This window comes from Nyctereutes procyonoides, unplaced genomic scaffold, assembly GCF_905146905.1.
Source record: "Nyctereutes procyonoides isolate TBG_1078 unplaced genomic scaffold, NYPRO_anot_genome, whole genome shotgun sequence".
Lineage (NCBI taxonomy): Eukaryota > Metazoa > Chordata > Mammalia > Carnivora > Canidae > Nyctereutes > Nyctereutes procyonoides.
The window spans coordinates 53,859,840-53,886,230 of record NW_026575131.1 but is presented as its reverse complement, the minus strand read 5'-3'; the positions used below and the strand labels follow the sequence as shown (position 1 = coordinate 53,886,230).

Here is a 26,391-nt window from a genome sequence, read left to right as displayed (position 1 = left end):
CCCAGGGATGCTGCTCAACACGGCACAATACAAAGGTGGCCTTCCCCACACAAAGAATCATCCAACGTCGAATGTTGGTGGTCCCAAGGCTGAGAAACCCCAACATAGATGAAACAGAAGAAGAAAAAACAGAATAGAAAACATTGGAAGGCACTGCTCAAAGTAAAGACAAATATCATTTCATGAAGCGTGTGTACTTTTGTGTACTCAGACTCTACGTCAGCTGTACGTCTCCTTGTGAGTCCCAGTCCAAAAGGCTTGACAAATGCCATCCCGAGGACCCCTGGCTTCCAGGAGCTCACGTTCCACAGATGATAAAGGAGAAAACAAGTGACTTGACGCCACTGTTTTGGACAGCCAATTTAAACAAGGCGAAGGTTCCAGAATGTGCCTGGGATATTAAAAAAGGGAATCAGGGAAGCCTTCTCTAAAGAGGTGACATTCGAGGGGTGGTGTCTGTGTCGGGAAGGGAATAGATGCAGGAAGAGGACGCAAGCGGAGCCCAGGTGCCTGGATGGGGCTTGGCACCTTTGAGGAACAGCGAGCTGGCCAGTGTCACCGCTGGAGCCAAGTGGGGAAAGTGGGTGGAAGGAGGTGAGGGAAGAGGTCAGTGTGGGTGACCGGGAGCCAAGGGGAGGGCTTGTGATGCGATGAGCTTTCTCAGGCTGCTGTATGAAGCAGTAACCGCGGGCCACCAGGGTGAAGCTGGAACACACCAGGGCTGTTACGGAGGGACGGAGGAGGGGAGAAGTAGTTGAACTATGGACAGTAAAGCAGGTGAAACAAAGGGAGGCGGTGAGGTCAGGGGGAGCGGGGGAGTGTCGGGGGAGGGACTGCAGGGGCTGTGGCACCTGACAGGCCCACCCTTCTCCCCCCAGGGCAGGGCAGGGAGCTTGGGCAATAGGGGAACCGGCTGGGCAGGGCCACCCACCTGACTCACAGCAGAAACTGGGACAGCCCACGCTGCCCACCTACCTCTGCAGCCCCCCCACCCCGGGGCAATGCCACTCCCTGTTCCCCCACACAGCCTCCCCTCACCCCCAGCCCCTGTCACTGAGGCCTAGGTCTAGGCTTTCTTTCAGGGGTGTCTCCAAGGCCTCCTCCAAGCTCTTCTGCTTCCAGGTCTTTCTCTCCATCTTGCCCTGATTCCATAAGGTGGGAGTGTCTGTGTCCTGCTCTCTCCCGCCATCAGACTGGGGTCCCCTGCGATCCCAGGGGATACAAAAACTACCCTTATCTAGGAAGCCCAGCATCATTGTTAGGGTCCAGCATTTAGGCTCTGTCTGCCTGGTGAACTCCTATCTATCCGTCAAAGCCCACCTCAAAAGGACGAAGGGAGGACTTCTTGGCCCCCTGTGGTTCCTGGCTAACACAATCAAATAATTAAAACCCATCAGCAGCTAATACAAACTGAGCCCTTACTGTGTGCCAGGCCCCATTCTGAGGCCCTGACAGCAGCCCTCAGATGCATGTTATCATTATCCCTTTTTACAGATGGAAAACTGAGGCTCAGCGACACACAGCTAGTAAGTAATGGAGCGCAAATCTGAACTCGGGTGACTTCAGTATGCTGCTTCAGCAGGTCTCTTTAAATCCTTCCCTGTGAGATTGGTTTGATCAATGCCATCTTCCAGATGAGAAACTTTGGGCTCAGAGAGGTTAAACAGCGCAGCTAAGATGACACAGCACGTCTGTCATGGGTTGAGCCAGCTTGGCCAAGTGGGGCAGCTGCCTCTAAAGCTCTCAGCTCTTAACCTTCCTCCCTTATCACCTCTTGGTTCAAAGCGTCATTGATAAGCACCTATTTGCGTGCCAGGCACCGTTCTAGGCTCTGGGGACACTGTAGGAAGGCAGCATTTGAGCTGATCTGGAGGAAAAGAGAGGTCCCAAACGTTACCAGGAACCTTCCTACTTCCATCCCTTTGCCCATTCTTTCTCCTCCCAGGAACGTCTATCTCCAGCTAACGAACTCCTATCCATCCTTACAAATCCAGTCCCAATATTCACTCTTCCTAGGAAACCTTTCCACACCCGTCTCCCAGCCGGAGTCAGCAACACCCATCCTTGGGCTCCCACAGCCTGGGGTCCATGGCTGAATGGAAAGGTCCCAGTAGTTAGTCTCACCGAGCTGGAAAGCCCAGTGGGGGGCAGCCCCGGTGGTGCAGCGGTTTAGCGCCGCCTGCAGCCCAGGGCGTGATCCTGGAGACCCGGGATCGAGTCCCACGTCGGGCTCTCTGTGTGGTGCCTGCTTCTCCCTCTGCCTGTGTCTCTGCCTCTCTCTCTCTCTGTCTCTATGAATAAATAAAATAAAATCTTAAAAAAAAAAAAAAAGGAAATCCCAGTGGGTACAATGGAGATGTCAATTATTTATTTTATTTTATTTATTTTATTTAAGTAAGTTTTAGCCCACGTAGGGCTTGAACTCATGACCCCCAGATGCAGTCACTCCACCGACTGAGCCAGCCAGGCGCCCCGGAAGCTGCCAAGCTCTTTGGGAAGGGAACTACAACCGGCCGCATTGACGGGCCTCCGGCTCCGCCCCCTTTGGACTCCGCCCCCTTTGGACTCCGCCCCCTTTGGACTCCGCCCCTTGGACTCCGCCCCTTTGGACTCCGCCCCTCAGCACGCCGGCCCAGCTCCCAGGACGTGGGCGGGCAGTGAGCATGCGCCACGGGCGCAAAGCACGCCGGGAGTTGTAGTTCCGCCATCGGACGGAAGCCGGGACGGACTGCGGCGGGATGTGGCCCGGAATATTGGTCGGGGGGGCCCGGGTGGCGGCAGGTAGGTCCCCCGCGCTGGGGCCTCGCCTTGCCGCCCGCTTCCCCCCGCGGCGGACGCCCAGGACCGGCCTGGCGCTGCAGCGGAGCCTGCACGTGACGGCGGCCCGGGCTCTCCCGCTCATTCCCATCGTGGTGGAGCAGACGGTACGGCGGCCGCGGGAACTCGGCCCGGGGGGGGCGTCGGGGTCTCCGGGCTGCCCTGACCCTCGCCGCCGTCCTTCTGCCCCAGGGTCGCGGGGAGCGCGCCTATGACATCTACTCGCGGCTGCTGCGGGAGCGCATCGTGTGCGTCATGGGTCCGGTGAGCGCCCCGCGGGGTCCTCCCCTGCGCCTGCCCCGACCCCACGAGCCCCTCCTCCTCGAGCCCTCTCGACCTCCTGACCCCTCCCCCTGGACTTTCCTGCCTGCTCCGGCCCCAGGCTGACATCCCACTTCCTGGGCACCGAAGCCTTCAGCCCCCTCTTCTGGCCCCAGCGCCCCACCCCCACCCCTTCCTCAGACCCTCTGCTTTACCCTTCCTGACTTCTGACTCCCTCCCTCACCACTGATCCTCCCCATTCCTGGCTCTAATCCCTCTCCCCAACCCTCCTGACTCCTTCCCCTTCCTTGCCCTGAGCCCACTGACTCCCCCCTTCCTGTGCCCTAACCTCAGCACCTCCCCTCCTTGGTCCTGAATTCTCCCCTGCCGTCTCACTTGGGCTCTGACACCCACCCTTGTTCCTGACTCGTCCCCAGCCACCTCATAATTGCTTCCGTTAGCCCGATCCGCACCCCCCAGCTGGGCAGCCCACCCTCCCCGCTTACTTGCAGATCGATGACAGCGTGGCCAGCCTGGTTATCGCCCAGCTGCTGTTCCTGCAGTCTGAGAGCAACAAGAAGCCCATCCACATGTACATCAACAGCCCGGGTGAGCAGAGCCTTCCCCGGGTGCCAGGGCCACTTCCTGGGACACTCCAGGTGACTCAGGGGACAGAGACCCCTCCCCCCCACACACACACATAGATCAGGAACATTCTCCCTCTGGAGAAAAGAAGGATGCTGAGCTGCCTTCAGAATCCCAAAACTGTCCTGAAACCTCCACAGGTTGCCTATTTCTTGCTTTTAGATCTCGGTTCACAAACTGGCAGCCCAGCCTGCCTCTTAGACCCCACACATAACATTTTACCAACCTGACCCTGCGGTCAGCTTTTTAAAATTGGCAGCTGCCACCACCTGTACCACCCTCTCCCAAAAGAGGGTAGTTCACCGTGACGGTGCTTACTGTGCCCCAGATTTGAAGCATTTTATAGGCACTGAACTCATCTTGTCCTCATGGCAGCTGCACGTGGTAGGTACTGCTCAGCGATCCCCACTCTGCCAGGAGCCACTGTGGCTGAGAGGCTGGGTAACTTGCCCAAGGTCACGCAGACGAAACTGCCAGGGCAGGCTGGCTCCAGGGCTTCCCTCTCGGGCCACCACACGCTCCCTGATTTCCACTTTCTCTTGAAACTTTGACAGATCTGGTCTCCCTGGGCCCATGTGCACAGGTTGTAACAGCTCACTCTGGAGCAAGTGGTCTCCCTTTCTGCCTCCATTTAGTTCGTGCCACCTGTCTCTGTCACCTCCCTACCCTTGGAAATATTTGTGTTGGTGACACCTGCTTTAAAGGGCTGCCTCTCACCCTCCCCCCCACCACCAAAAAAAAGGGCTGCCTCTACACAAGCCCTCCCTAGGGCCCCTGCGCTGCACTAGGGAAAGGATGGGGGTTGGAGCCCGTACAGCTCCTCACACACACACATACCCCCACTGCAGGCGGCATGGTGACCTCAGGCCTGGCCATCTACGACACGATGCAGTACATCCTGAACCCCATCTGCACATGGTGCGTGGGCCAGGCCGCCAGCATGGGCTCCCTGCTCCTGGCCGCTGGCACCCCGGGCATGCGCCACTCGCTTCCCAACTCCCGCATCATGATCCACCAGCCCTCGGGGGGCGCTCGGGTGAGTGCCCTGCCGGCTGTGCAGGCTGCTTGGGGGGGGGGGGGACGGTGTCTAGACAGAGGGACCGACTGGGTGGAAGTCATGCAGGAGTGTCAGTGTTTGAAAATGTAGGTTTTACAATGATGCATGTACAGCAAGGCCAGCAGGTCAGGAAAGGACTCCCATGGGAAAGACAGTTTGTTACAGTTCCCAAGGGGCAGGACGGGGGTGGGGGGCATGCCATTCCAGGTACGGCCACATGGGAAGCACCAGGGTCACTCAGGAGGCACGGAGTGGGGGCAATGGACAAGGATTTTGCTGTGGTTTCTGCAGGAAGGAACAGTGAGGCACGGCCAGCAGGCTCAGGACTGGCTAGTGTCAGTAATCTCGGCGGGCTCTGGGGTGTGGGAGCTGACCTAGTTGTCGGGCCCCTGGCCCTGGGGGGGCAGGGGACAATGGCCCTGAGTATGAGAGCCCCACAGAGGAGGTGGTGAGGGTGTGTGCCCTGGATCCTTCTGGATTTGGCTACTTTGCCTGTGAAAACTCACGCCTGAGCTGGAGCTATTCACTCTCTCCAGGAATCCGCTTGTCCTGGGAGGGGCAAAGCTCCACATGCAGAAAATACAGTTCATACAAGGAAGCCTTCGGGCATTTGGGTGGCTCAGTAGGTTAAACATCTGACTCTTGATTTTGGCTCAGGTCATAGTCTTAGGGCCCTGGGATCGAGCTCCACATTGGGCTCCCAGCTCAGTGGGGAATCTGCTTCTCCCTCTCCCTCTGCCCCTCCCCTCTGCGTGCATGCTCTCTCTCTAAAATGAATAAATAAAATATTTTTTAAAAAATTACAGGAAGTCTTCGGGGTGGGGCAAAGATGCAGCAGGACGTGCAGGGACTTGCGAAGCCCTGCCCCACCTGTCTGCACACCCTCCAGCCTCCCTGTGAGTGGCTGAGGCTCATTCTGACCTTCTCCCTCTTACCCATCTTGGGCTGCCCCCCAGGGCCAAGCCACAGACATCGCCATCCAGGCAGAAGAGATCATGAAACTCAAGAAGCAGCTCTACGGCATCTATGCCAAGCACACCAAACAGAGCCTGCAGGTGATTGGTGAGTGCCCCCCGCCCCAGGCAGAGCCCCGGCTGCGCTCCGCTATTTTAACCAACACACACATATGTGACAGGCCTTGTGCTGAGCCAGGGCCTCTCGACCTTGGCACTGTTGACACTCAGGGCTAGATCATCCTTGGTCCTGGCCACTGTGGGACGTGGGGCAGCATCGCTGGCCACTGCCCACTAGATGCCAGTAGCACCTTCCATCTGTGACTGCCTCCTCCCCAAACTGCCTCCAGGCATCACCCAGTGTCCCCACTGAATTATCAAGAATCATCCCCAGTGGAGAACCCCTGTCCTCAGCACTTTAAAAAGACCAATTTGCAGAATCATGAAAACTTCACCGAAATAGGTTAAAGGTTTGAACGGGGTCTCAATAAAGAATATTCCAAGTGGCAAAGAAATAGAGGAAAAGATGCTCATGATCTTTAGCAATAATATTTAAAAATAACATTATTAGGGGGGCACCTGGCCGGCTCAGTCGATAGAGCACGTGACTCTCAATTTCAGGGTCCAGAGTTCAAGCCCCATGTTGGGCATGAAGACTGCTCAAAGATAGATAGATAGATAGATAGATAGATAGATAGATAGATAGATAGATAAAATTTGCATATATATATTATAAATATATATATATATATTTTTTAAGACTTACTTATTTTAGAGAGCACATTGGGGGAAGGGCAGAGAGAAACCCAAGCAGACTCCACGCTCACCGTGGAGCCTGACCCAGGGCTCCATCTCATGACCCTGAGATCACAACCGGGGCAGAAATCAAGAGTCAGACGTTTAACCAACTGTGCTACCCAAGCACCCCTCACCCATGTATCTTTTATTTATTTACTTATTTATTTAATTTATTTAAAAATTGTATTTATTTATTCAAGAGAGACACACACAGAGAAAGAGGCAGAGGCACAGGCAGAGGGAGAAGCAGGCTCCATGCAGGGAGCCCGATGTGGGACTTGATCCCGGATTCTGGGATCAGGACCTGAGCTGCTGAAGGCAGACGCTCAACCACTGAGCCACCCAGGCGTCCCATTTTTTTTTTTTTTTTTAATAATGTCATTGGTTTTTCAGAAAAGGCCGATAAAGGCCTCGGTAATAACCATTTCAGTCACTAGAACAGCTAAAATCTAGAACACAACGCTGCATGCCAGTGAGAGTGTGCGGTCCCTGGAACGCTCACCCACTGCAGACGGGAGTGAACACGGTACAACTGCCCAGGAAAGCTGCTCACCACCTACCAGCTCGGCTCCGAGTGGCCAAAACTGCCACCGTTACCCTGCTCAGCGTGTAGCCAAGAGAAGTGAGGGCTTCTGTCCACAAAAGATAGGGCAGCCCCAGTGGCTCAGCGGTTTAGTGCCACCTGCAGCCCAGGGCGTGATCCTGGAGACCCTGGATCGGTTCCCACGTCAGGCTCTCTGCATGGAGCCTGCTTCTCCCTCTGCCTGTGTCTCTGCCTCTCTCTCTCTGTGTCTCTATGAATAAATAAATAAAGTCTTAAAAAAAAAAAAAGAACAAAGATGCGGACAGCAACGCTGACGGCCGGCCTGTCTGTAGAGCCCCACCGTGGCAAGCACCCCGGTGCCCGGCAGCAGCAGGACAGGGGCATTCGTGCTTTAATCCCGCTGTGGAATGTCCACGGCAGCGCCAGAGACTCACCCACAGTGGCACACGGCAGCCTGGCTGAAGCTCGGAAATGCTACTGAGTGAGAGAAAGGAGTAAATAAATATTCTGCGATTCCACATATTTATTTATTTAAAGATTTATTTCTTTATTTGACAGAGAGAGAGAGAAAGCACAAGTAGGCAGAGTGGCAGGCAGGGGAAGAGGGAGAAGCAGACTTTCCACTGAGCAGGGAGCCTGATGTGGGGCTGGGATCACACCCCGACCCAAAGGCAGATACTTAACCGACTGAGCTACCCAGGTGTCCAGATTCCACATATTTAAAAACAAAAAGAGGATGAGCACTGGCTGTTATTCTATATGTTGGAAAATTGAACACCAATAAAAAATAAATTTATTTCTTAAATAAATAAATAAATAAATAAATAAATAAAACCTCCCCCCCCAAAAAAAATTAAAAAATAAAATTAAATAAAAACAAAAAGAAAAAAAAAACAAAAAAAAAACAAAAAGAAGTGTACTTCTCTATGCCGTTAGGCCACCTTTAGGCTAATGGTTGCTCTTGGGCCGGAGGAGGCAGTGACTGGACGTAGGCTGCGGCAGGGCTGTGGGGGTCAGGGGTGTGGGGACGGCCCGTGTCTTGATCTGGGTGCTGGCCACGTGGGCATGTTCCGTGTGGAACCCACACTGTCCGCTTACGATCTGGGGCCTTTCCTGGGTGTATGTTATTCATGAGTAACAAGTAAAAAAGGAGAAATGGAAACGGGTGTTTCACCAATTGGGGAAACTGAGGCACCAAAGGGGGAAGGCCACCGTGGCAGAACGGGTTACCCCAGAAGTGGCAGGACAGGGACCCAAGCCCGGCCTCAGGTGTCTGCCCTCACGCATGTGCGTCCTGCCTCTTGCTTCCCCCGGCAGAGTCGGCCATGGAGAGGGACCGCTACATGAGCCCCATGGAGGCCCAGGAGTTTGGCATCTTAGACAAGGTTCTGGTGCACCCGCCCCAGGACGGGGAGGACGAGCCTGAGCTGGTGCAGAAGGAGCCCATGGCCGTGGTGGCCGCGACAGAGCCAGCCCCCGCGAGCATGTGAGCGCGGGACCTCACCCTCCGGAGGAGTCGGGGGACACCAGGCACCGGCCAAACACTGGAGCTGCAGCCCCGCCCGCCCCTCGGCTGAGCCTGGAAGGGCCCCGTGAGGAACTCTGGGTTTGGGGGTGCCCCTCAGGGCGGGCATCTTGAAGTAGACACTGTGATTTTCAATTAAATCTTTCTAGTCTTTGATCCCCATCTCTGTCGCCTCCCCTCGCTGCTCCACCACGGCCCGCACGCGCGTGCCCTTCGCAAGGCCTCTCCGGCCCTCAGCCTGACCCCGAGGCTCTCACCTCCAGTGCCCTAACTTCAGCAAACTCTACTGAGCAAATACAACATTTCAGGCACTGTTCTAGAGGCCACCTCATTCCTCGAAGAAAACAAAAATCCCTGCCCTCCAAGAACTTAATCTCTCTCTCTCTCTCTCTCTCTCTCTTTTTTTAAGATTTACTTATTTGAGAGAAAGCATGCATGAGCATAAGTTGCGGCAGAGGGAGAGGGAAAAACAGACTCTCCGCTGAGCAGGGAACCCGACTCCAGGACCCCAGGATCATGACCCGAGCCCAAGGCAGACACTTAACCAACTGAGCCACCCAGCACCCCTAGACAGTTTCTTAAAAAGCAGGAAAAGAGGTATGCAGTGTGTTGGTGTGTGACAGCTGTAGATGGCAAAGGCCTTGCTGAGAAGGGGATGCTTGAACAGAAGATGTTTAGGGTGAGAGAGGGGCAGAGCAGTCTGGGCAGCGGGCATAGCAAGTGCAAAGGCCCTGTGGCAGGACTGTGGCTGCCACGTGGGAGGGGCCCCAAGGAGGCTCATGGCTGAAGTGGAGTGGCCATGGGGACAGTGGAGAAATGAGAATGGAAAGGAAGGCCTGGTAGATCTGAGCAAGGAGGGAGATGAGCCCTGGAGGGTTTTGAAAAGAATGAAAAGCAGGAGGACTGTGGCTCCCACAGAGTAGGGGGAGGAATGCAGCCAGTGTGGAAATGCTGGGACCAGTTAGGAGACTTGGAATAATCAGATGAAGGCTGGCGGCCCCAGCTGGGTGGCCAGGAGAGGTCAGAGGCAGAGCTGACAGGTGGAAAGGCTGCGGGGAGGCGCAGGTCGGGCAGGGGATCAGGAGCTGAGTTCGGACGCTTTACTTCTGGTGTTTGATGTGCCTCAGACATCTCAGGGGATGGATAAATCTGGGGTCAGGATTGGGAATAAAAATGGAAAAGACATCATCAGGATGTCGATAAGTTAGCCAGGCTAAGAACCGGCTGCTGGACCTGGCACAGTGGAAGTCACGGGCCGCATGAGTAGGAGCACGGTCAGTGCTCTGGGTGCCAAAAGCCACCCTGGAGCGCCCGCAGAGGGAAGGGGCGGGAAGACACGGGAGCTGGACAAGGTTTTCAAGGAATTTCACTGTATAAGGAGAGCAGACAACATGTGGCCGTCACTGGAGGGGTCGTGGGGTCAATACCTCAACACAAATTTCTAAAAAGATGAATCCTTAAAAAGACAACCACACGGACGACTGGGTGGCTTAGTGGTTGAGCATCTGCCTGCGGCTCAGGGCGTGACCCTGGGGTCCTGGGTTCGAGTCCCGCATCGGGCTCCCTGCAGGGACCTGCTTCTCCCTCTGCCTGTGTCTCTGCCTCTCTCTGTGTCTCTCATGAATAAATAAATAAAATCTTAAAAAAAAAAAAAGGCAACCGCAGTACCACTCACAAGCCCCAAAAAAATAACAACAGTGTTTATTATTACCATGGTCACATACTCACCCAGTGTCTAAATCTCTGCAGTTACCTCTGCGTTTTCACTTTGTTCCAATCAGCATCCAGGTAAGGCATATACCTTGCAACTGGTGGATGTCTCCCCAAGCCTCGTGCAACTGTGGGTTTTCCCCTTAATCTCTCTCACAATCTCCCCCCCTTTTTCTTCTCTTTCTTTGAAGTTCACTTGTTGGAGATACAAGGCCGTTTGCCTTGTGGACTTTCCATCTGAATTTTGGTGATTGGATCAGCACGGGCTGGGACCTCTGTCCTTGATTATTTCCTGTGACTTGAGCTATAAACCCAGAGCAGTCTGATGGGATTCAGGCTCCACTGCTTGGGAAATGACCCCTTAGTGGAGGTGTGTGCACCCATCGAGAGGCACCCAAAGTGCTCGTGGCCCCTCATTTTGCAATGTTAGGGGCCGATGACAATCCGTGTCTGGATCCACTAAATATTCCAATAAGGGCTGCAAATGGTGCTGTGCCAATTCTAGCCTTAAAGGAAGAGGAGGGGTTTTTATTTTGTTGTTTTTTATTTATAAGATAGGAGGTACCTGTTGGTACAGGGGCAGGAATGACCCAGTGGAGGGGGAATGGGTGATGCTTGGCTTAACCTTTGACCTCAACCTCCTACTTGGCCCGACCCCATGACCATGGCCTTGACGTCGCCCCCTGAGCCCTGTGCCCTTGACCCCTTCCTCTCGGCCTGGGCGTCCTTTCCCCTCGCTCTCTCCCGGGCATTGGCCCAAACGGTCGGGCACCTCCAGACCCCAGAGCCCGGGCGAGGCCGACTCCTGCCCTCGAGCCCCGCCCCTCCGGCCTCCACCGTCCGCGGCGTCCAATCGCGCAGGAGAGGAGGCGGGCTCTACGAGGAGCCAATAGCCTGAGAGGGCGAGCCGAGCAGCAGCCAGTAGCCTCGGCCGGGGGGCGGGACCCCAGGGAAGGCCAATCACTGAAGGGGCTCGGTGCTGCACAGCCAATGGCCGCGGGGCGGGGGCGTGGCCCTGACTCCGACCGCTTCCACTACCCGGCTCCGGGGCTATGGCCGGGAGTGGGCGGCTGGCGGTGGGGACGCTGCCTTGGCCCGGCTGGGTGCGGGGCTCGGGCCCGGCCGTCCTGAGCCGCCTTCGGGACGCGGCTGTGGTGCGGCCAGGCTTCCTGAGCGCGGCCGAGGAGGAGACGCTGAGCCGCGAGCTGGAGCCCGAGCTGCGCCGCCGCCGCTACGAATACGATCACTGGGACGCGGTGAGGCCGGCAGCGCGGGGGGCGGGCCTGCGCGGGGGCGGGGCTACGAAGGGGCGGGGCCTGTGGCGTTAGGGGCGGGGCCTGTGGCGTGAGGGCGGAGTCTTGGTGCCCTAGGGGGGCTGCGCGGGCCGTGAAAGCCCTTTGGAGATGAGGGCGTGGCCACAGTTGGAGGCCCGACCTGGAACCTTAGGGTGTTTGGGGGGCAGGAGCGAGGTCAGGGGCCGACGCAGGGGTGGAGCGAGATGAGGGAGGGTCACCAGTTGTGGGCGGAGGCAGACAGACGAATACTGGAGTGGGGCCAGCACTGGGGACAGGAGCTGGGACTGAATTGGACCCTGCAGGCGGGTACCAAGGAGTAAGGCCGGGCCTGGGAGGGCAGGGGTTGAGGTTTGAGACCTAGGATCTTAGGGTAGATAGGATCGAGGTGTTGCGTTGCAGGTGGTGTCAAGGGGGCATGTTGGGAAAACCAGTCCTTTGCACTGCCCCCCCCCGTGCCTCAGTTTCCCTGCTCCCTCTGAGAGTTTACAGGCTTGACCGAAGCTCTCTGTGCAGGCCATCCACGGTTTCCGAGAGACAGAAAAGTCACGCTGGTCAGAGGCAAGCCGGGCCATCCTGCAGCGCGTGCAAGCTGCCGCCTTTAGCCCCGGCCAGACCCTGCTGTCCTCCGTGCATGTGCTGGACCTGGAACCTCGGGGCTACATCAAGCCACACGTGGACAGCATCAAGGTGGGCAGAGGCCAGAGCCTTGCAGCTCCCAGCTGGGGGTGGGCTGGCCTAGGCCAGAGAGTGACCGGCCGCCATGCCCCCCCATGCCCCCTCTTGCAGTTCTGTGGAGCCACCATCGCTGGCCTGTCCCTGCTATCTCCCAGCGTCATGCGGCTGGTGCACACCCAGGAGCCGGGGGAGTGGCTGGAACTCTTGCTGGAGCCAGGCTCCCTCTACATCCTTAGGTACTGCCCGGCCGGGGAGCCCCCTCCCCACCAGTAAGTCATCAGATGCCCACCCAGCATGTTGAGCACCTTCTCTTTTTCAGCCCTCCCGGCAGACACGATCGTTCCCCCGTGGCAGGCCGTCCACCTGGCTCGGGGGCTGCCGTCACCCCACCCAGCCACAGCCTGTTTTCTCTTGCAGGGGCTCGGCCCGTTATGACTTCTCCCATGAGATTCTTCGGGATGAAGAGTCCTTTTTTGGAGAGCGTCGGGTACCCCGGGGCCGACGCATCTCTGTGATCTGCCGCTCCCTCCCGGAGGGGATGGAATCAGGGGAGCCCGGACAGCCGCCCCCAGCCTGCTGAACCCCAGACCCTTCCCACAGCTTCTCGGAGCCACCGTGTTTGTAAATAAAGTGGGGGTGTGGACAAACTGGCCTTGCTTGCGCTGGCTATTGGCAGGGGCTGGGCGGTGCAGGGGAAGCCCGGAACCCGCCTCCCGGCCCCCAACCCGCACCGGGAGCAGGGTCAAGGCACCCTCGGGCTGAACACAGTCATGCAGCGGCAGTTCCTTTATTAGGCTCCTTGCAGGTGGCCCCGGCCCACCTCCCCTCTGGTCTCCAATAAATAAGTCAGCAGAGCCCCTCGAGAGGCCGCGGGGCCCCAGGCCAGACGTCCTCAGCCGCAGCTGCAGGCCACCGCCGAGAGCTGGGGCAGCCGCTGCCAGCGGTGGCGGTCGTCGAGGAAGGCCACGTCGGCGTAGCGGGTGGGCCGGCAGCAGGGCCCGCCGAGGACTCGGCCCTGGCCCCGCAGCCAGGCCAGTGTCAGGCCGTGCTGGGTGCGCGCGCCGCGGGGGCAGCTGCCCGCACAGTAGCGGAAGGTGACCGTCTCCTCCGACGCGTAGCCCAGACCCAGCTCAGCCACAGGCAGGGACAGGCTCCACAGCTGGCACGGGCTGGCCAGGGCTCGGCGCGGGCGGCCACCTGCAGGGGACAAGGGGCCGCTGATGGCAGGTGACATCTGGGTGGGAAAGAGCTGGGGGTCACGCAGGGCCCGGGGGGGGGCCTTACCCAGCTGTGGCCTCTGGGTCCCTCGGAGCTCACCCTCCACCACCGGGGTCCCCTGAGCACCAGGGCCCCAGCCGAGGCCCAACTGCAGCGACAGGAGCAGCAGCGAGCAGAGGAGGACTCTTCCTGGGGCCATCGTGACAGGCAGGTCCGGACAGTGGGGATGGTGGGGAGCGTCGCACCCTCAATTTATCCCCCCACCAGGGCTGGGGACATAACCTCTTCGTTGCCACTGCCTCGCGGGCGGGGAGCCCACCATGTCCCACGCCAGCTGCTCTCCGGCACCCTGGGGCCAGCGCCTCTGCCCACCCCTGTGCTTTAAGAGTTAAGTGCTCACCCCCGCCCCGCCCCGGCCAGACATTCCGCAGACCCATTTCCGACACCCCCTTCACCCCTGATTTATGAGTGTTGCGGCAGCCAGAGCCGAACCCAGGGCGGGCCACTGAGTCCCCCACCCCACCTGCTTTCTGGAAAGAGGTGCAGGGGGCGGGGGCATGAGGACCCGCCAGTGCGGCTCTCCCCACTCAGGGTGCCAGGGCTCAGGGGTCCCCACGTCGTGCACCAGGTAGAGTGGGTAGGGGGAAGAGACGGGCCAGCAGGTGGCCGGGCTGATGGGGAACCCTCCATCACAGCCGCCACCTGGAGGATTAAGACATCATGCCCCTGTCTCCGGGCCTGGCTGAGCCACCGTCAAAACAGGAAAAGGGAGAGGCCCGGGGACAGCCAAGAACTGGGACAGGAACGGAGGAAGCTCACCCTGCAGGGACGCCTGTCTCTAGAAGGCCGAGCTGAGGTCCCTGGACCTCAGCCCCATCCCCACGTTAGGGTGGGAGGGGAGGTTAAGCCCACCAGGTCTGAGAGGCAGCAGCAGTTTCCAGTGATTTCCATACCCGGCCCCATGAGTCCTGGGAAACGAGGCCACCCCTCACCTGTGAAAGGGGGCTAATCAGAGTCCTTCCCACGCGAGGTTCTGAGGACAGATGGCGCATTTAGGGTTTAACACGCTGCCTGATGGTGAGGAGCTTTCGAGAATAAGCCCTCCTTTGAGGCGAAGGAAGCGCGAATGACTTGGGTACATTTAAAGAGGTGCTGGGTCCCATGTAGGTCAGGGGGGCGGAAACATAGGTGGGACCCTGCAGCCCCGGTGGCAAAACCCAGCAAGTGCGCTCACCCCCGGCTGGGGGGGGTGTGTGTGGTGCGGGCGCGTGTGCCATGGGGTGCAAACCGGCAGCCGTTGAGCATTCGCTCCGGAAGCCGCCAATCACGCCCCGCTGCCCCTGGACAAATCTGGCGCCAGGATCTCATCCCACGCGGGTGAGCAGAGGCACAAGCTCAGGACCGCTGCTCGCTTTACATCAGCAGAGACCGGGAGTGACGGGAACTCCAGTGTGACAGAGGCTTCGGTCATTCTGGTGCGGTGGCTACTGCGGTGCTTGCGGAGACCGGCTCAGACAGAAAGTCACTGGTCCAGAGTCCCCGGGATGGAACAGTAGCCAGGATTGGAAGCCACCTCCTGCTGAACCCCAGGGCCTTGCTCCTAACCACCGGGGCACGTGGCTCCGGCCTGCGTGGGGAGGCCAGGGGCAACACTGCCTTCCTGCGGCCCCAAGAGGCCTGGCAGAAGGCTGGGGAGGGAGGCTGGACAGACCTGCGACATTCCTAGGAATTAGCCTGACGTCTCCGGCATCCCTGCTCGGCGGCCCAGGGCCCACGGAACGGGGTGGGGAGGTTGTCCGCCTCGTGTGCAGCCTCGGGCAGGACGGAAGCGCCGCAGCCTGCCCCCGGCCGGATCCCTCAGTACAGGGGTTCAAAAGTAGCGCCAGCTGCCAAATTCCATTTCCAGCAATGAAACTGTCCGTGAACTCAAAGAGCCTTCCCACGGCAGCGCGCCAGCAACGCGAGATAAAAATAAATGCCTAACGAAGTCGCTGGAAATAAGGGAAGCCCTAGAAACATCGCTGGAAAGCTGAAAAATAGGGCCCAGGTGCTGACACTGGCAACAAAAGGGTTCAGGATTCTGTGGCCACTGGGACAGAGCCCACCCACTGAGAACCACCTAATCTGGGCCTGGTGAGGGGCTCCTGGGACACCGGGGGGGGGGGGGGGCCTGAGGCCAAATGCACCTGCAAGATTTGCCTGTAAAGCCGACTGCCCCCCAAAAAAAAAAAAAAAAAAAAGCCGACTGCCCCCAGGAGGCCCCCCCAGAACCCCTGCGCCAGCCTCAGGTCCCCATCCCAAGTTGTAAAACACAAGATTATCAATCGTGGAGAGGAGTCAGGAGGCCCGCAAGCGTCAGGAACCAGGTGCCTGGCAGAGACCGTGGTACGACCAGACGCTTAAAATGTGAAAGAAGGGGTCAAACCACAAGCAGATCCGCTGATCTGAAGAGGGAGCAGAGAGGAGCCGAATGGAAAGCCCGGGCCTGGGAGCCGAGCACTTCATGGGTTGGGGGGGGGGGCAGCTGAAGGCAGAACCGGAAGCCAGCGCTGGAGGGACGGCCACCCACGCAGACACGCAGAGAGCACCATGGGCTGAGGACTAAGGAGCCAGCTCCAAGGGGCAGGGGAAGGTTCCTGGAGGGCAGGACCTGGGAGACCAGAGGACGGCCCGGGGTGATCCCGCACTGACGAGGGGGGCTCTGGGACTCAGGGAGCAGGTGACAGACAATGCGAGCACCCAGGAGGTTCTGGCGACGGAGCCTGTTTATTGGGCAGGTGGGCGGGCGCTGCCCGTCACTCCTTGAGGGAGAAGTGCATCTTGTCGCTGATCATCTTGCGCTCGGGGTTGAGCCGCTTGAGGATCTGCGCGAGCACGTTCACGGTCTGCTCGCTGCTCAGCCCTGTCTTCTTGGTCTGGAACTTCTTCAGCAGGTCCTTGGTGGTCATGGGCTTCCGCGTCAGGTAGCGGCGCACCGCGTCCTCAGTCACCTGCACGTCTCTGTGGGGCCGAGCAGAGGGCGGCGTGGGCGGGCGTCCGCAGGCGGCCTCCCCACACCCCGCCTCGCCCCTGCCATTCCCCCCACAACGTACCCGCTGCTGGGGGTCGACTTCCCTGACTGGGGCTGAGGGGTTGACTTCCCCGACAGGCTCTGGGGCCCTGGGTCCAGCCGCAGACGTTTGGCCACCGGTGTCTCATTGGTCCGCTTGCCTGGGGGAGCAGGAACAGGGCTGAGTCCTGTGCTCGAAGTGGGGGAGCCCAGGCGGAGGGGTGCCAGGATCCCAGTGCAGGGGGCCCAGGGGGCACACAGGCCTTGGCTCCCAAAGCAGAATGCAGGCCAAGGGTGGGAGAAGAGGAGGCAGTGAGGCCGGGTCCCACTCACCCTGCTCCAGCTTGCTGGCGGCGGCCCGCAGGGTGGAGGACGTGCTGCCACTCTCCGCGCTCGGGCTGCCCGGCCGGCTGTTGCCCCGAGAGCTGCCTCCCGACGGCCTCCGCTCCCGCTTGGGGGGTGTCTTCTTCTTCTGCGGAGATGGGGTCCGGACGTGAGTCTACAGATAGCCTGCCGCCTGCCCCCTCCCGCCCCCGGGCCAGGCCGTACCGCCATGAAGAGGGCCGAGGACGCTTCGCTGTCAATGTCGCTCTCCTCCGAGCTGTCCGACTCGTCGCTGCTGTCTGCTGGGGGCCAGAGGAGAGATGTGGCTGCCGGGGTGCCCGCCCATGCCAGCCCCACCTCAGGTAAGGGGCTAGGGGGTGGGGGGTGGGCTGGGATGCAGGGAGGGGACCCACCTTTCCTACGCTTCTTTTCCTGGGGCGTGGGCGCCTTCTTCTCCTCCTCCTCCTCCTTGTCCTCCTCGGGCGGCTTCTCCTCCTCGCTCTCCTCGCTGCTCTCACTCTGCTCGTCTACGCCCTTGGGGCCCTCCTCCTGCTGGACGACCTTGGGCTTGCCCTCCAGCTCCTCCTGGGAGCTGCTAGAAGACAGAACCAGAGGGTGAGGGCCGGCCTGGGCCAGCCTGGCCCCGACCCCTCGGCCGCCTCCCGCCCGCCTTACCTCGAGCCATCCGACATGTAGTCCACCTCCTGGCCCTCGAAATCCCCATCGTCGCTGTCCTCAAAGGCCTCATCGTCGGAGCCCTTCTTCTTTTTCTTCTTCTTGGTCCCCTTGGTGGGTGGTGCCTTCTTCTTGGCCTTGGGGGCTCTGCCCCCTGCGGAAGCAGAGGGGGGCTCAGGCTGGTGCTCATCCTATTCGGTGTATCTGAGGAGGTCCGCCTACCTCAGGGGCCTGCCCCCCGAGGACCCACCTCTCCCGAGCAAACCTGACCAATGCAAGTCTACACCCCTGACTCCCTCTCTCCGGTTCTCACGCTCAGGAACGCCACCTCCTTCCCTGCATCCCCCAGGACCGGGTACCGACAGTCAGAAACCAGCCTGTGGCCAGAATTATTTGAATTGGCCAACCTGAAGCTGTTGCACCCTCTGCCCCCCCGCATTGCACATCCCGTGGGAGCCCCAATAAAGGCCACAGCTGAGACCTTCCTGTAGCTTTCTGCCTCCTACCAACTCAGGTGCTTGCCCAGTGGCCTATGTAGCCTGCTGAGCCCTGCTCTCATTCCCAGGGGGCTGTGACTAAGCTTCAGTGGCACTAACCTCCCTGGGCCATCACTCAGAAACCTTGACAAAGTACGACGCAAGCACAGATCACCAGACTGTGCGGATCACCCAGTCACCCCGGGGGCTCCAATGGCCTCACCTTCCTCACCACTAGCCTCACTGTCGTCAGACGACATCTCCAGGTCATCCTCCAGGTCGTGGATGCGCAGCTCACTGGCTTTCTTTCGGCTGCGCTTCTCCTTTTCCTCGTCTTCCTCCTCCTGATCCTGATCCTTGAGCCGTCGCTGCTGCATGATGCTGAAGTGGTTCAGGACTTTGTTTCTCCTGTGGGCAGGGGAATGGGATGTAGTGGGAGGTGACAAGGGGCCTAACTCCAGAAACCGGGCCTCCTAACTGCATCTACACCAGGCGCTCCCCAAAGGGGAACCATAGACACAACTTCGGTGATATGAGGGATGATCACAACCCTGGCAAGTAACACCCTGAAATTACATGCAGAGAGCTGGATTTCTTTGACTCCTTTCAGTCCTATGTCCCTCAAGGAGAAGCTCTCAGTGGTTTGGTATCCCAGCATCTCTCAAGCTCAAGGCCTTTCCCAGGCAACAACAGAATTTGGCCACAATGTATTTACATCCATGTGTTTTTATGTTAGTTTATGGGTGCCTTTGTTTTTATAACAAATAATACTGCTGTTTCCATTTACCGTGATGGTAAAAGTTTTTAAAAATATGACTATCTAAAGAGAGTCTTAGGATTGTATCTAATAGCACAAGCAAAATTCATCAGTGGCATGGGAAGGAGTAAAGCTCTTTGGTACAAGAATGTGAGTGGACTTAACACTACTGATTAGTACACTTAAAGTTGGCAATTTTTATTATGTGTTTTTTAGTTATTTTTAATTAAAACATGGAATGAAATACTGATATATGCTACAACACAGATGAACCTTGAAGACATGCTGAATGACATGCCAGTCACAAAAGGACCAATACTGCATGCTCCCACTCGTATGAGGTCCCTTGAAGGGTCGACTCAGAGAAGGAAAGTGGAATGGTGGAAGCCAGGGTTGGAGAAAGGGGGCAAAGAATAACTTTCATGAGGACAGAGTTTCAGTTTGGGAAGATATGAAAGTTCTGGAGATGAATGGTGGTGAAGGTCGTACAACAATGTGAATGTACTCAATGCCACTGAACTGGATACTTAGAAAGGATGAAATGGCAAGCTTTTACATTACATACATTTTGCCTGTAGTTGATCCAGCCATAGCCCTCCTGCCTGGGGGATGCCAAGTGGGCCAGGGAGAGGCCCCTGCTCTGCCGATTCCTGCTCCATGACTCAGCTCACCTACCCCTCCCCAGCTCTCTCAGGGCCCTGTAGTCCCTGATGCTTCTGTGTCTGTCTCCCCCACTGAACTGGGAGCTCCCCCAAGGCCTGGTGGAGTCTGGTTTGGTCACCACTGAGTACCCAGCTCCCTGCCAGGCAGAAAGCTATGATGATACACCCCACTTCCAAGTGTTTCAGGCCCCTTCTGGGAAGCTGGGAGAGGGCAATGTCTCCCTCCAGAGGGTTCTGCCTCCCTCCAGGCCTGCCTGGGCTCACTCACCTCTCCCACTCCTCCTCGGCCTCTTCAGCAGTGAGTGTGCGATGTCGGGCCAGCGGCGTGAAGTTATACCAGTTGTGCACTGGGAAGGCCTCAAAGGCTCCGTCAGGGCACTGAGTGAAGATGTAGTAGGACGTGTTCTCTGTCACGCCTCCCTTCTTTATGCCCTTGAACCTGCAAAGAATCATGGTCACAGCCTGGCCCTCAGGACCAGCCCTCTGCCTGCCTGTGCCCCCTGGCCTGCCCCCTCTCCAGAACTATCTGGGTTCTCTGAGCAAAATCCAGGGGCACCTGGCTGGCTCAGTTGGCTAAGTGTCTGACTTTAGCTCAGGTCATGATGTCGGAGTCCTGGGATCCAACCCTGAGTCATTGGGCTCTGTCCTCAGCAGGGAGTCTGCTTGTCCTTCTCCCTCTGCCCCTCCCCCACACCTGCTCTCTCTCAAACAAATAAAATCCTTAAAAAAAAAAAAAAATCAAAAGTCAGGAGACCCTGGGCTGGCCCTTCAACTGTGTGAGCCTCAATTTCCATATCCAGAAAGCAGGGTCAGCGCTCCCCACCCCTCTGATCACTCTGAGAGCCCACTCAGGGCTCCCTTCATTGTAAGTATCGTGGTCCTTTCCGAAAGGACCACGGTACATCAGCTGTGAAGCAAGGGCCCTACAGTCAGACCCCCGCGGATTTGCCTCCAGGTTCCTCCTGCTAGCCTCCTCCTGACCTCTCCCCTCACCCTTCTCTGCCCTAAAAGTCTGGATAATCTTACAGAATGCTCTTTCCTGCCTACAACCTTCAAGGCTCCCCTGGGCCCTGGCCCCCCACGGTCCAGCTGCATCCTGGCATCCACTGTCTGGCACTACCCACCTGCCTTCTGTCACTGTTATGCCTGTGACAGTCCCTAGCGGTCTGCGGGCCATCTCATGCTTCTGTGCATGTGGTTCTGCCTGCCTGGAGTGCCCTCCATCCACCTGACTTCCCAATTCTCACAACCCCCAGGCCCCTTGCTGTGTGTGATCAGGGCAGGCTCTCAGGCTTCCCAAACCCTGGCTCCTAGAGCTCCCGTATGAGCAGCAGCTTGGATCTTCAGAAATAAAACCCCATGAGAGACATGGGGGTTGCGACTGGACACCCAGTGGAGTTAGGACAGGAGGAGGATGCGGGAGGCACTCACCGTTGCCACTACTTACTTTCTGCCTGATTTGCCATTGACGCGGAGCAGCCAGGGCTGGTCCTCTGGCCGGAACTCCTTGAGGACGATGCCATACTTCTTCCTCCGAGCCTCCTCACGAAGCTTGCGGTTGAACTCGCTGCCCGCACCAGACTCAGGCATCTCCTCCTCTTGGTAAATCTTCTTGTTGCTCAGGTCTCGCTCCAGCCGGGCCTGGGGCAACAGGGCAGGGTTGGGCAGGAAACAGACACTTTCAGCAGGGTGCCCGCCTTTGCTCAAGCTATGCCTGCCCACACCAAGAACACCCTTGACCCCCGACCCAGGCTGAGCTGCAAACCTTCAGAGCCAACCTCCTGAACAAAAAAGGGACAGGACACTGGCTTTCTGTGCATCTGGGTGAAGGGATGCGGGTAAGCTTTGTACTAGCTCTATTTTGCAGCCTTTCAAAGTTTGAAATTACTTCTAAATCAATAGTTAAAGAAAAAAATAGATCATTTTGGTGACAGGACAAAAGCAAAAACCATGAAAACAACCTGCTTGGAACTGGTCACTCCTCCTGTCTCTCTGCATTTAGACACCATTAAAGGCTGTTTTCCAATCCGGATCTCCAGGCAATTCAGCAGCAGTTAAGATATTTTAAGATGCACACAGTTCTTACCCTAGAGCTTCCTCCTCCAGACAGTGGAGGTGAAGCGCCATACACACACGTGCCACACACACACACACACACACACACACACACACAGGGCTGTTTACTGTGCCACTGTCTGTTGCAGCAAAAGACTGGAAGTGAACCTAATACACAGCAGCAGGGGACTGGCTTAATACAGGGGGCCGCCTCCACATAATGGAAAACCAAACACAGGCAAAAGTATGTAACAACTGCCAAGACATATTAACCGAAAAAGGCCAGATGACTGAGGTCACTCCCCATTATCAAGAGATTTCTGATGGCTGGGAACAAAAAGATCCTCCAAGCATCCGGAAGTCGGGGGGGAAAGCAAAATTTTATTGGCATGCACATGCCCAACCATTTACAGATTGCAATGCCTTTACTGTGTAGGGGCGGGGTCAGAGGGCTGCTCTGGACACTGGCCAACAGAGCAAAGCATAATAATTAGCTGGTCTTTGAAGAAATAGTCTGCTGACCCCTGGTACAAAAGACAAGAATGAGAATGGTGGAAACCAGAAGCTAGAGGCCAACAGAACAAACCTTCGAAATAGGAGAGAAAGTGGCTACCAAGCTAGCCTGGGCTCCCTGGTCATGCTCCCCAGCCTGAGGCTAGAAGAAAGGCACCCCCGGGATGGGAGAAATCAGTGTACTTTCCACAGCTCCTCTTCAGGGAGCCAGCCCAGGGGGTACCTCATTACAAAAGGGGAGTAAACAGGCCTGATTCCCTGAAGGTGGGCACCCCAAAGGGCAGGGCCCCTGCCTGGCTTGTTCACCATTAGCCCAGGGGGTGCTCTCCAGGGACAGCTGCTGGAAAGAACGCATTTGGAAGGGGTTTCTGCCCACATGTTGTTCATGGGTGAGGAGCAGCTACTGGGGGAAGCGATGTCCCTTGTGGTTGTAAGTACTTAGGTACTAGACCTGCCCCCTCCTTCGGGTAATGAGTGACAACCCAGCAGGTTCATCTCTTCCCCAGAGAATGCAATCCCCTCCTAAGTGTGCCACTTAGGCGAAGAGAATTCTGGGGTCTTTATCTCTCTGTGACTAGATTATAGAGGGCATGACCTCTGGGTGGTAAAAACAAGGAGTGATGAGTGATGTCCCCCACCCCATGATGATCAGGGAATGGGGTGTCACCCTCAAGTTACTAGTGGCTGGGAGGTCACACATCTCAAAAGGTGATAACTACTCAGGTGCTGCGTATCAAGGTGATGGGTGATGAGGGGCAGGCTCCTCTGGTTTCTTGTGGATGAGGGAAAAGGGGCTCTCCCACTCAATGAGGGATGGCGGTAGTATGTTCCCAAGGTATTTACCAAGTTATTCCTCTTAGTGAGGAGTGTTTAAAGCTGGGACCCCCTGATGGGTGGGTATCTCCCTCTTGGATAATCAGTGATAAAGAATGCCTCACCCCCTCACCCCCAGAGTGATCAGGGATTTGGAAACACTGCGCCCTCTCTGGGTAATTTAGGTGAGACCAGAGGTTGGGGGAGCATGTTAGTTTGTATATGAATGTGCATACGGCTGGAGATGCTGGGGGGCAGGCAGCCTACAAGGGAAGAGGGTGCCCTGAGCAAGCATCCACCTGCCCAATATCCAGAGGGACTAACGTCTCTCTCAAAATAGCCTCACTTGCTCAACTAGATGAAGGGATGTTTAAAAACAGTCAAAAGACAGACCAGTGGCTGAAAACAGGATGAGCAGCAGGAGCTGCTCAACTGAAGGAAGGCCTGAAGCTGCCAACTTTAGACCTGGGCCAACTCCTGTGCTGGGCTGGTCCAGTCTCTGTGGCTTCAAATGCTGCTCCCAATGCCCAGATGCTCCCTCCCAGTCTCCCAATTCATATGCTCCACTGCTTATTTACTGTCTCCTCCTGGATGCCTGATATAAGATGTTGAGAACTGAACTCCCAATACTCTGTCCATCCGGCCCTGTCACCCCTCAACATCCAATCATTAACAAATTATGTTGGCTCCACTTTAAAACACACTAGAATCCACTGACTTCTCATAACCGCTGTTTGCTCCATGCCCAGTTGTCACTCACCTGGACCACCGCCGACACCTCCACCCTGCAACACCCTTTGTCTGCCCCTGATCCTATAGCACCCAGATCAGTTTATAACTCCCCTGTTTAGAACCCTTTAAAGGTTTCTGCTATAGTCTGAATGTTTGTGTTTTATCCCAAAATGCATATGATGAAACCTAACCCCCAGTGTGATGGTATGGGGAGGTGGGGCCTTGAGAAGGGGATTAGGTCCGAAGGGTGGAGTCCTGGTGAATGAGATGAGTGCCCTCTTTATTTATTTGTTTGTTTGTTTGTTTATTTATTTTTTAATTTATTTTTTAATTTTTTTATTCATTTATGATAGTCACACACAGAGAGAGAGAGAGGCGCAGAGACACAGGCAGAGGGAGAAGCAGGCTCCATGCACCGGGAGCCTGACGTGGGATTCGATCCCAGGTCTCCAGGATCGTGCCCTGGGCCAAAGGCAGGCGCCAAACCGCTGCGCCACCCAGGGATCCCCGATGAGTGCCCTCTTAAGAGCTCTCTCATCCTCTGCCACGTGAGGACACAGTAAAAAGACAGCCATCTACGAACCAGGAGGCAGGCCTTCACCAGACCAAACATCTGCTGGCGCCTTGCTCTCAGACCTTCCAGCTTTCAGAACCATGAGAAATAAATGTGTGTTGTTTATAAGCCACCCGGTCTGCGGTATTCTGCTGTAGCAGCACCCATGGACAGAGCAGCACCCATGGACAGAGACAGCTTCCAAATACCATCTGCTGGCTGCAGCCCCCTCGGCCTTGCCCAGATGACTCTAGGCTGGAAATGCCCGTCAGCGGGCACAACTTCTAAATGCCGTCCTTTCGTGAGGCCTCCTGTGGGGCCTGCCCAATCTTCCTCACAGGGATCCCTAGCAGCTCAGCCTGGGCCTCAGTACATCGTCTTATCCCCACTCGGGGAGCGGGGTTGAAGCCAAGCCTCAGTTTTACCGCTGTAACGAAGCACCTATTGCAGGATCAGGTTCTTACACTCACTCCCAACGGGGACTTACCTGATTCCAGGTAGCAAAGTTGACTTTGTCAGCAGCATTGAAGGCCATGATGTTGCATTTTTTCGTTGTGTTTCTGGGGTGGGCAAAAAGAGGCTGCTCTCAGTTCACCGTTCATTTAACAAACCCTCCCGTGGCTCAGCAACGCTGGGGACCCACAGAAGCCCTCAGGGGTTCCGGGTCTCCCAGTCTCTCCCGACCCCTCTGCTGAAGAAGAGCAGGAAGGGAGGCACAAAGGTCGGGGGATAATGGAGACCTCTGTCCTGGGGGCGGGGGCGGGGGAGGGCAGGCAGGGCATGTTTCCCAGAGGAGGAAGATCGTGGGGCTGGGTTTTATAGGACCGACAGGAGTCACAAGGCCGGGGAAAAGGCCTTCCTGCCGAGAGAAGGCTAGGCCAGGAGGCTGCATCCCACGTACCGCCCACTAATGGGCTCGCTCATTCATTCATTCATTCATTCATTCATTCATTCCGTTGCAAACACGGGATGCACCTCGGCTCAACCCCAGCCCTGGGCCCAGGTCCCTGCTCCTCGGGAGGCGGCATCACAGGCGGCGCCAGGCTGGCCTGGGAGCTCAGGAAGCGGGGAGAGGGCTGCGGGACTTACTTGGGAACTCGGACGACATACTCGGTGACGTTCTGGCTGCTGGGGCCCTGCGGGCAGAGGAGGGGGGGCGGTGGGTGAGTGGGGGGGGGCTGCAGAGGCGGCGCCGCCGCGACCCCCGAGCTCCCCCGTGTACTCACGAGGGCCGCCATGGTGACGGTCGGGGGTTCGGGTCCGCTGCGGCCCGCGCCCCTCAGTCCCGGGGAAGCCGCCCGCGCGCCGCCGGGTCTCTGGCCCGGATCGAGGGGGCCGCTACCCAGAAGTCGGTCTTCTCGGGGAACCGCTCCGGCCGCGTCTGCGCCTGCGCCTAACCCGGACGCGACACTCGGGCCGCGGCGCGACGGCAACCTCCTCCGCGTCCCCGGGGACGGCCCAGACCGACCCCGACGCGGAACACACCCGGTCTGCGGCGGGAGCCGCGTCGCGCCTCTCTATATAGCGCGATTGACTTAATCAGCCCTGTGGCCACGCCTCCTCGTGACATCACATCCGGGGGCCGCGGGGCGTCCTGGGAGAGGAGGGAGGAACCTAGCCTCCCTCGCGAGCTCTCGGGCGCCTCGCGCATGCGCCACTGCACTCCGGAAGTGAGTCGGAGGAGGCCGCGTCACCATAGCGACCGGGGCCTCTTAGTCGGCGTCGAGCTGTTGGGGCGCCGCCAGCTGCGCCCCTTTGGGTTCATTTCCTCCTTCTGCCCCGGGGAGACCTCATCGTCTCGCCAAGTGATCGGGCCCTTGTGACGTAGAGCCGAGCCCGGAGGAGGAGTCAGGGCCCGGGTGGGGATGGGGCGCGACCACCCCAGGGCCGCTGGTGGGATGGGTCTGTGCAAGTCCAAGCTGCCCGAGGTGGGCAGGCCCCTGCGACCCCAGGAGAAGGGTAACGTCGCAGGGGCGCTGGCTCACGGGGGGGAGGAAGGAGGCCGTGAAGGGCACGAGGGAGGTGCAGGTACCCCACACCCAAGGCCGGTGTGCACACGCCCCGCCCCCACCCACCCGTGGCAGTCACACAGCTGCACATGCTGGAGGATCAGCCGCGCTTTGATCCGCTTGGGCACCTGCTGCGCGGGGTTCTGGGCACTCCACGGCGAATATGTCACACTAGCTGACCGGCCTCCAGGAGATGACAGTGTAGACAGGGAAGGAGACAGTCTCAGAAAAATGGTATCGGCGAGCAGGAGGGAGCAGGGCTGCCACCGGGAGAG

General features: G+C 57.7%; 4 protein-coding genes across 8 annotated transcripts; 2 read left to right on the top strand and 2 right to left on the bottom strand.

Annotated features, from left to right (window-relative positions):
* Window positions 1-2,690: 2,690 nt before the first annotated feature.
* CLPP (caseinolytic mitochondrial matrix peptidase proteolytic subunit) lies at window positions 2,691-8,756 on the top strand. The gene is made up of 6 exons (XM_055344918.1): window positions 2,691-2,924; window positions 3,010-3,081; window positions 3,591-3,687; window positions 4,572-4,759; window positions 5,737-5,842; window positions 8,393-8,756. The coding sequence occupies exons 1-6, from the start codon at window positions 2,739-2,741 to the stop codon at window positions 8,563-8,565; spliced, it is 822 nt and encodes a 273-aa protein (XP_055200893.1). The 5' UTR covers window positions 2,691-2,738; the 3' UTR covers window positions 8,566-8,756.
* Window positions 8,757-11,338: 2,582 nt separating this feature from the next.
* ALKBH7 (alkB homolog 7) lies at window positions 11,339-12,930 on the top strand. Of its 3 annotated transcripts, none has more exons than XM_055344116.1 (4): window positions 11,339-11,566; window positions 12,119-12,292; window positions 12,392-12,516; window positions 12,698-12,930. In XM_055344116.1, exons 1-4 carry the CDS (start codon window positions 11,363-11,365, stop codon window positions 12,858-12,860), a joined length of 666 nt encoding a protein of 221 aa, XP_055200091.1. In that variant the 5' UTR covers window positions 11,339-11,362; the 3' UTR covers window positions 12,861-12,930. The 3 variants fall into 3 exon arrangements, with proteins under 3 accessions (XP_055200091.1, XP_055200090.1, XP_055200092.1); XM_055344115.1 differs by having other exon boundaries at window positions 12,392-12,549; XM_055344117.1 differs by lacking the exon at window positions 11,339-11,566 and adding an exon at window positions 11,684-11,779 and having other exon boundaries at window positions 12,392-12,549.
* A 169-nt stretch (window positions 12,931-13,099) lies between these two features.
* On the bottom strand, window positions 13,100-13,697 carry PSPN (persephin). The gene is made up of 2 exons (XM_055342602.1): window positions 13,565-13,697; window positions 13,100-13,477 (listed from the first exon to the last, which is right to left on the bottom strand). The coding sequence occupies exons 1-2, from the start codon at window positions 13,695-13,697 to the stop codon at window positions 13,173-13,175; spliced, it is 438 nt and encodes a 145-aa protein (XP_055198577.1). The 3' UTR covers window positions 13,100-13,172.
* A 2,548-nt stretch (window positions 13,698-16,245) lies between these two features.
* On the bottom strand, window positions 16,246-25,651 carry GTF2F1 (general transcription factor IIF subunit 1). Of its 3 annotated transcripts, none has more exons than XM_055344924.1 (12): window positions 25,334-25,651; window positions 25,197-25,243; window positions 24,595-24,667; window positions 20,889-21,082; window positions 19,710-19,880; window positions 18,246-18,430; window positions 17,547-17,700; window positions 17,285-17,463; window positions 17,097-17,173; window positions 16,881-17,019; window positions 16,591-16,708; window positions 16,246-16,498 (listed from the first exon to the last, which is right to left on the bottom strand). In XM_055344924.1, the coding sequence occupies exons 1-12, from the start codon at window positions 25,343-25,345 to the stop codon at window positions 16,294-16,296; spliced, it is 1,554 nt and encodes a 517-aa protein (XP_055200899.1). In that variant the 5' UTR covers window positions 25,346-25,651; the 3' UTR covers window positions 16,246-16,293. The 3 variants fall into 3 exon arrangements, with proteins under 3 accessions (XP_055200899.1, XP_055200897.1, XP_055200898.1); XM_055344922.1 differs by having other exon boundaries at window positions 17,285-17,466; window positions 25,334-25,650; XM_055344923.1 differs by having other exon boundaries at window positions 17,097-17,170; window positions 17,285-17,466; window positions 25,334-25,649.
* Between the last annotated feature and the right edge of the window lie 740 nt (window positions 25,652-26,391).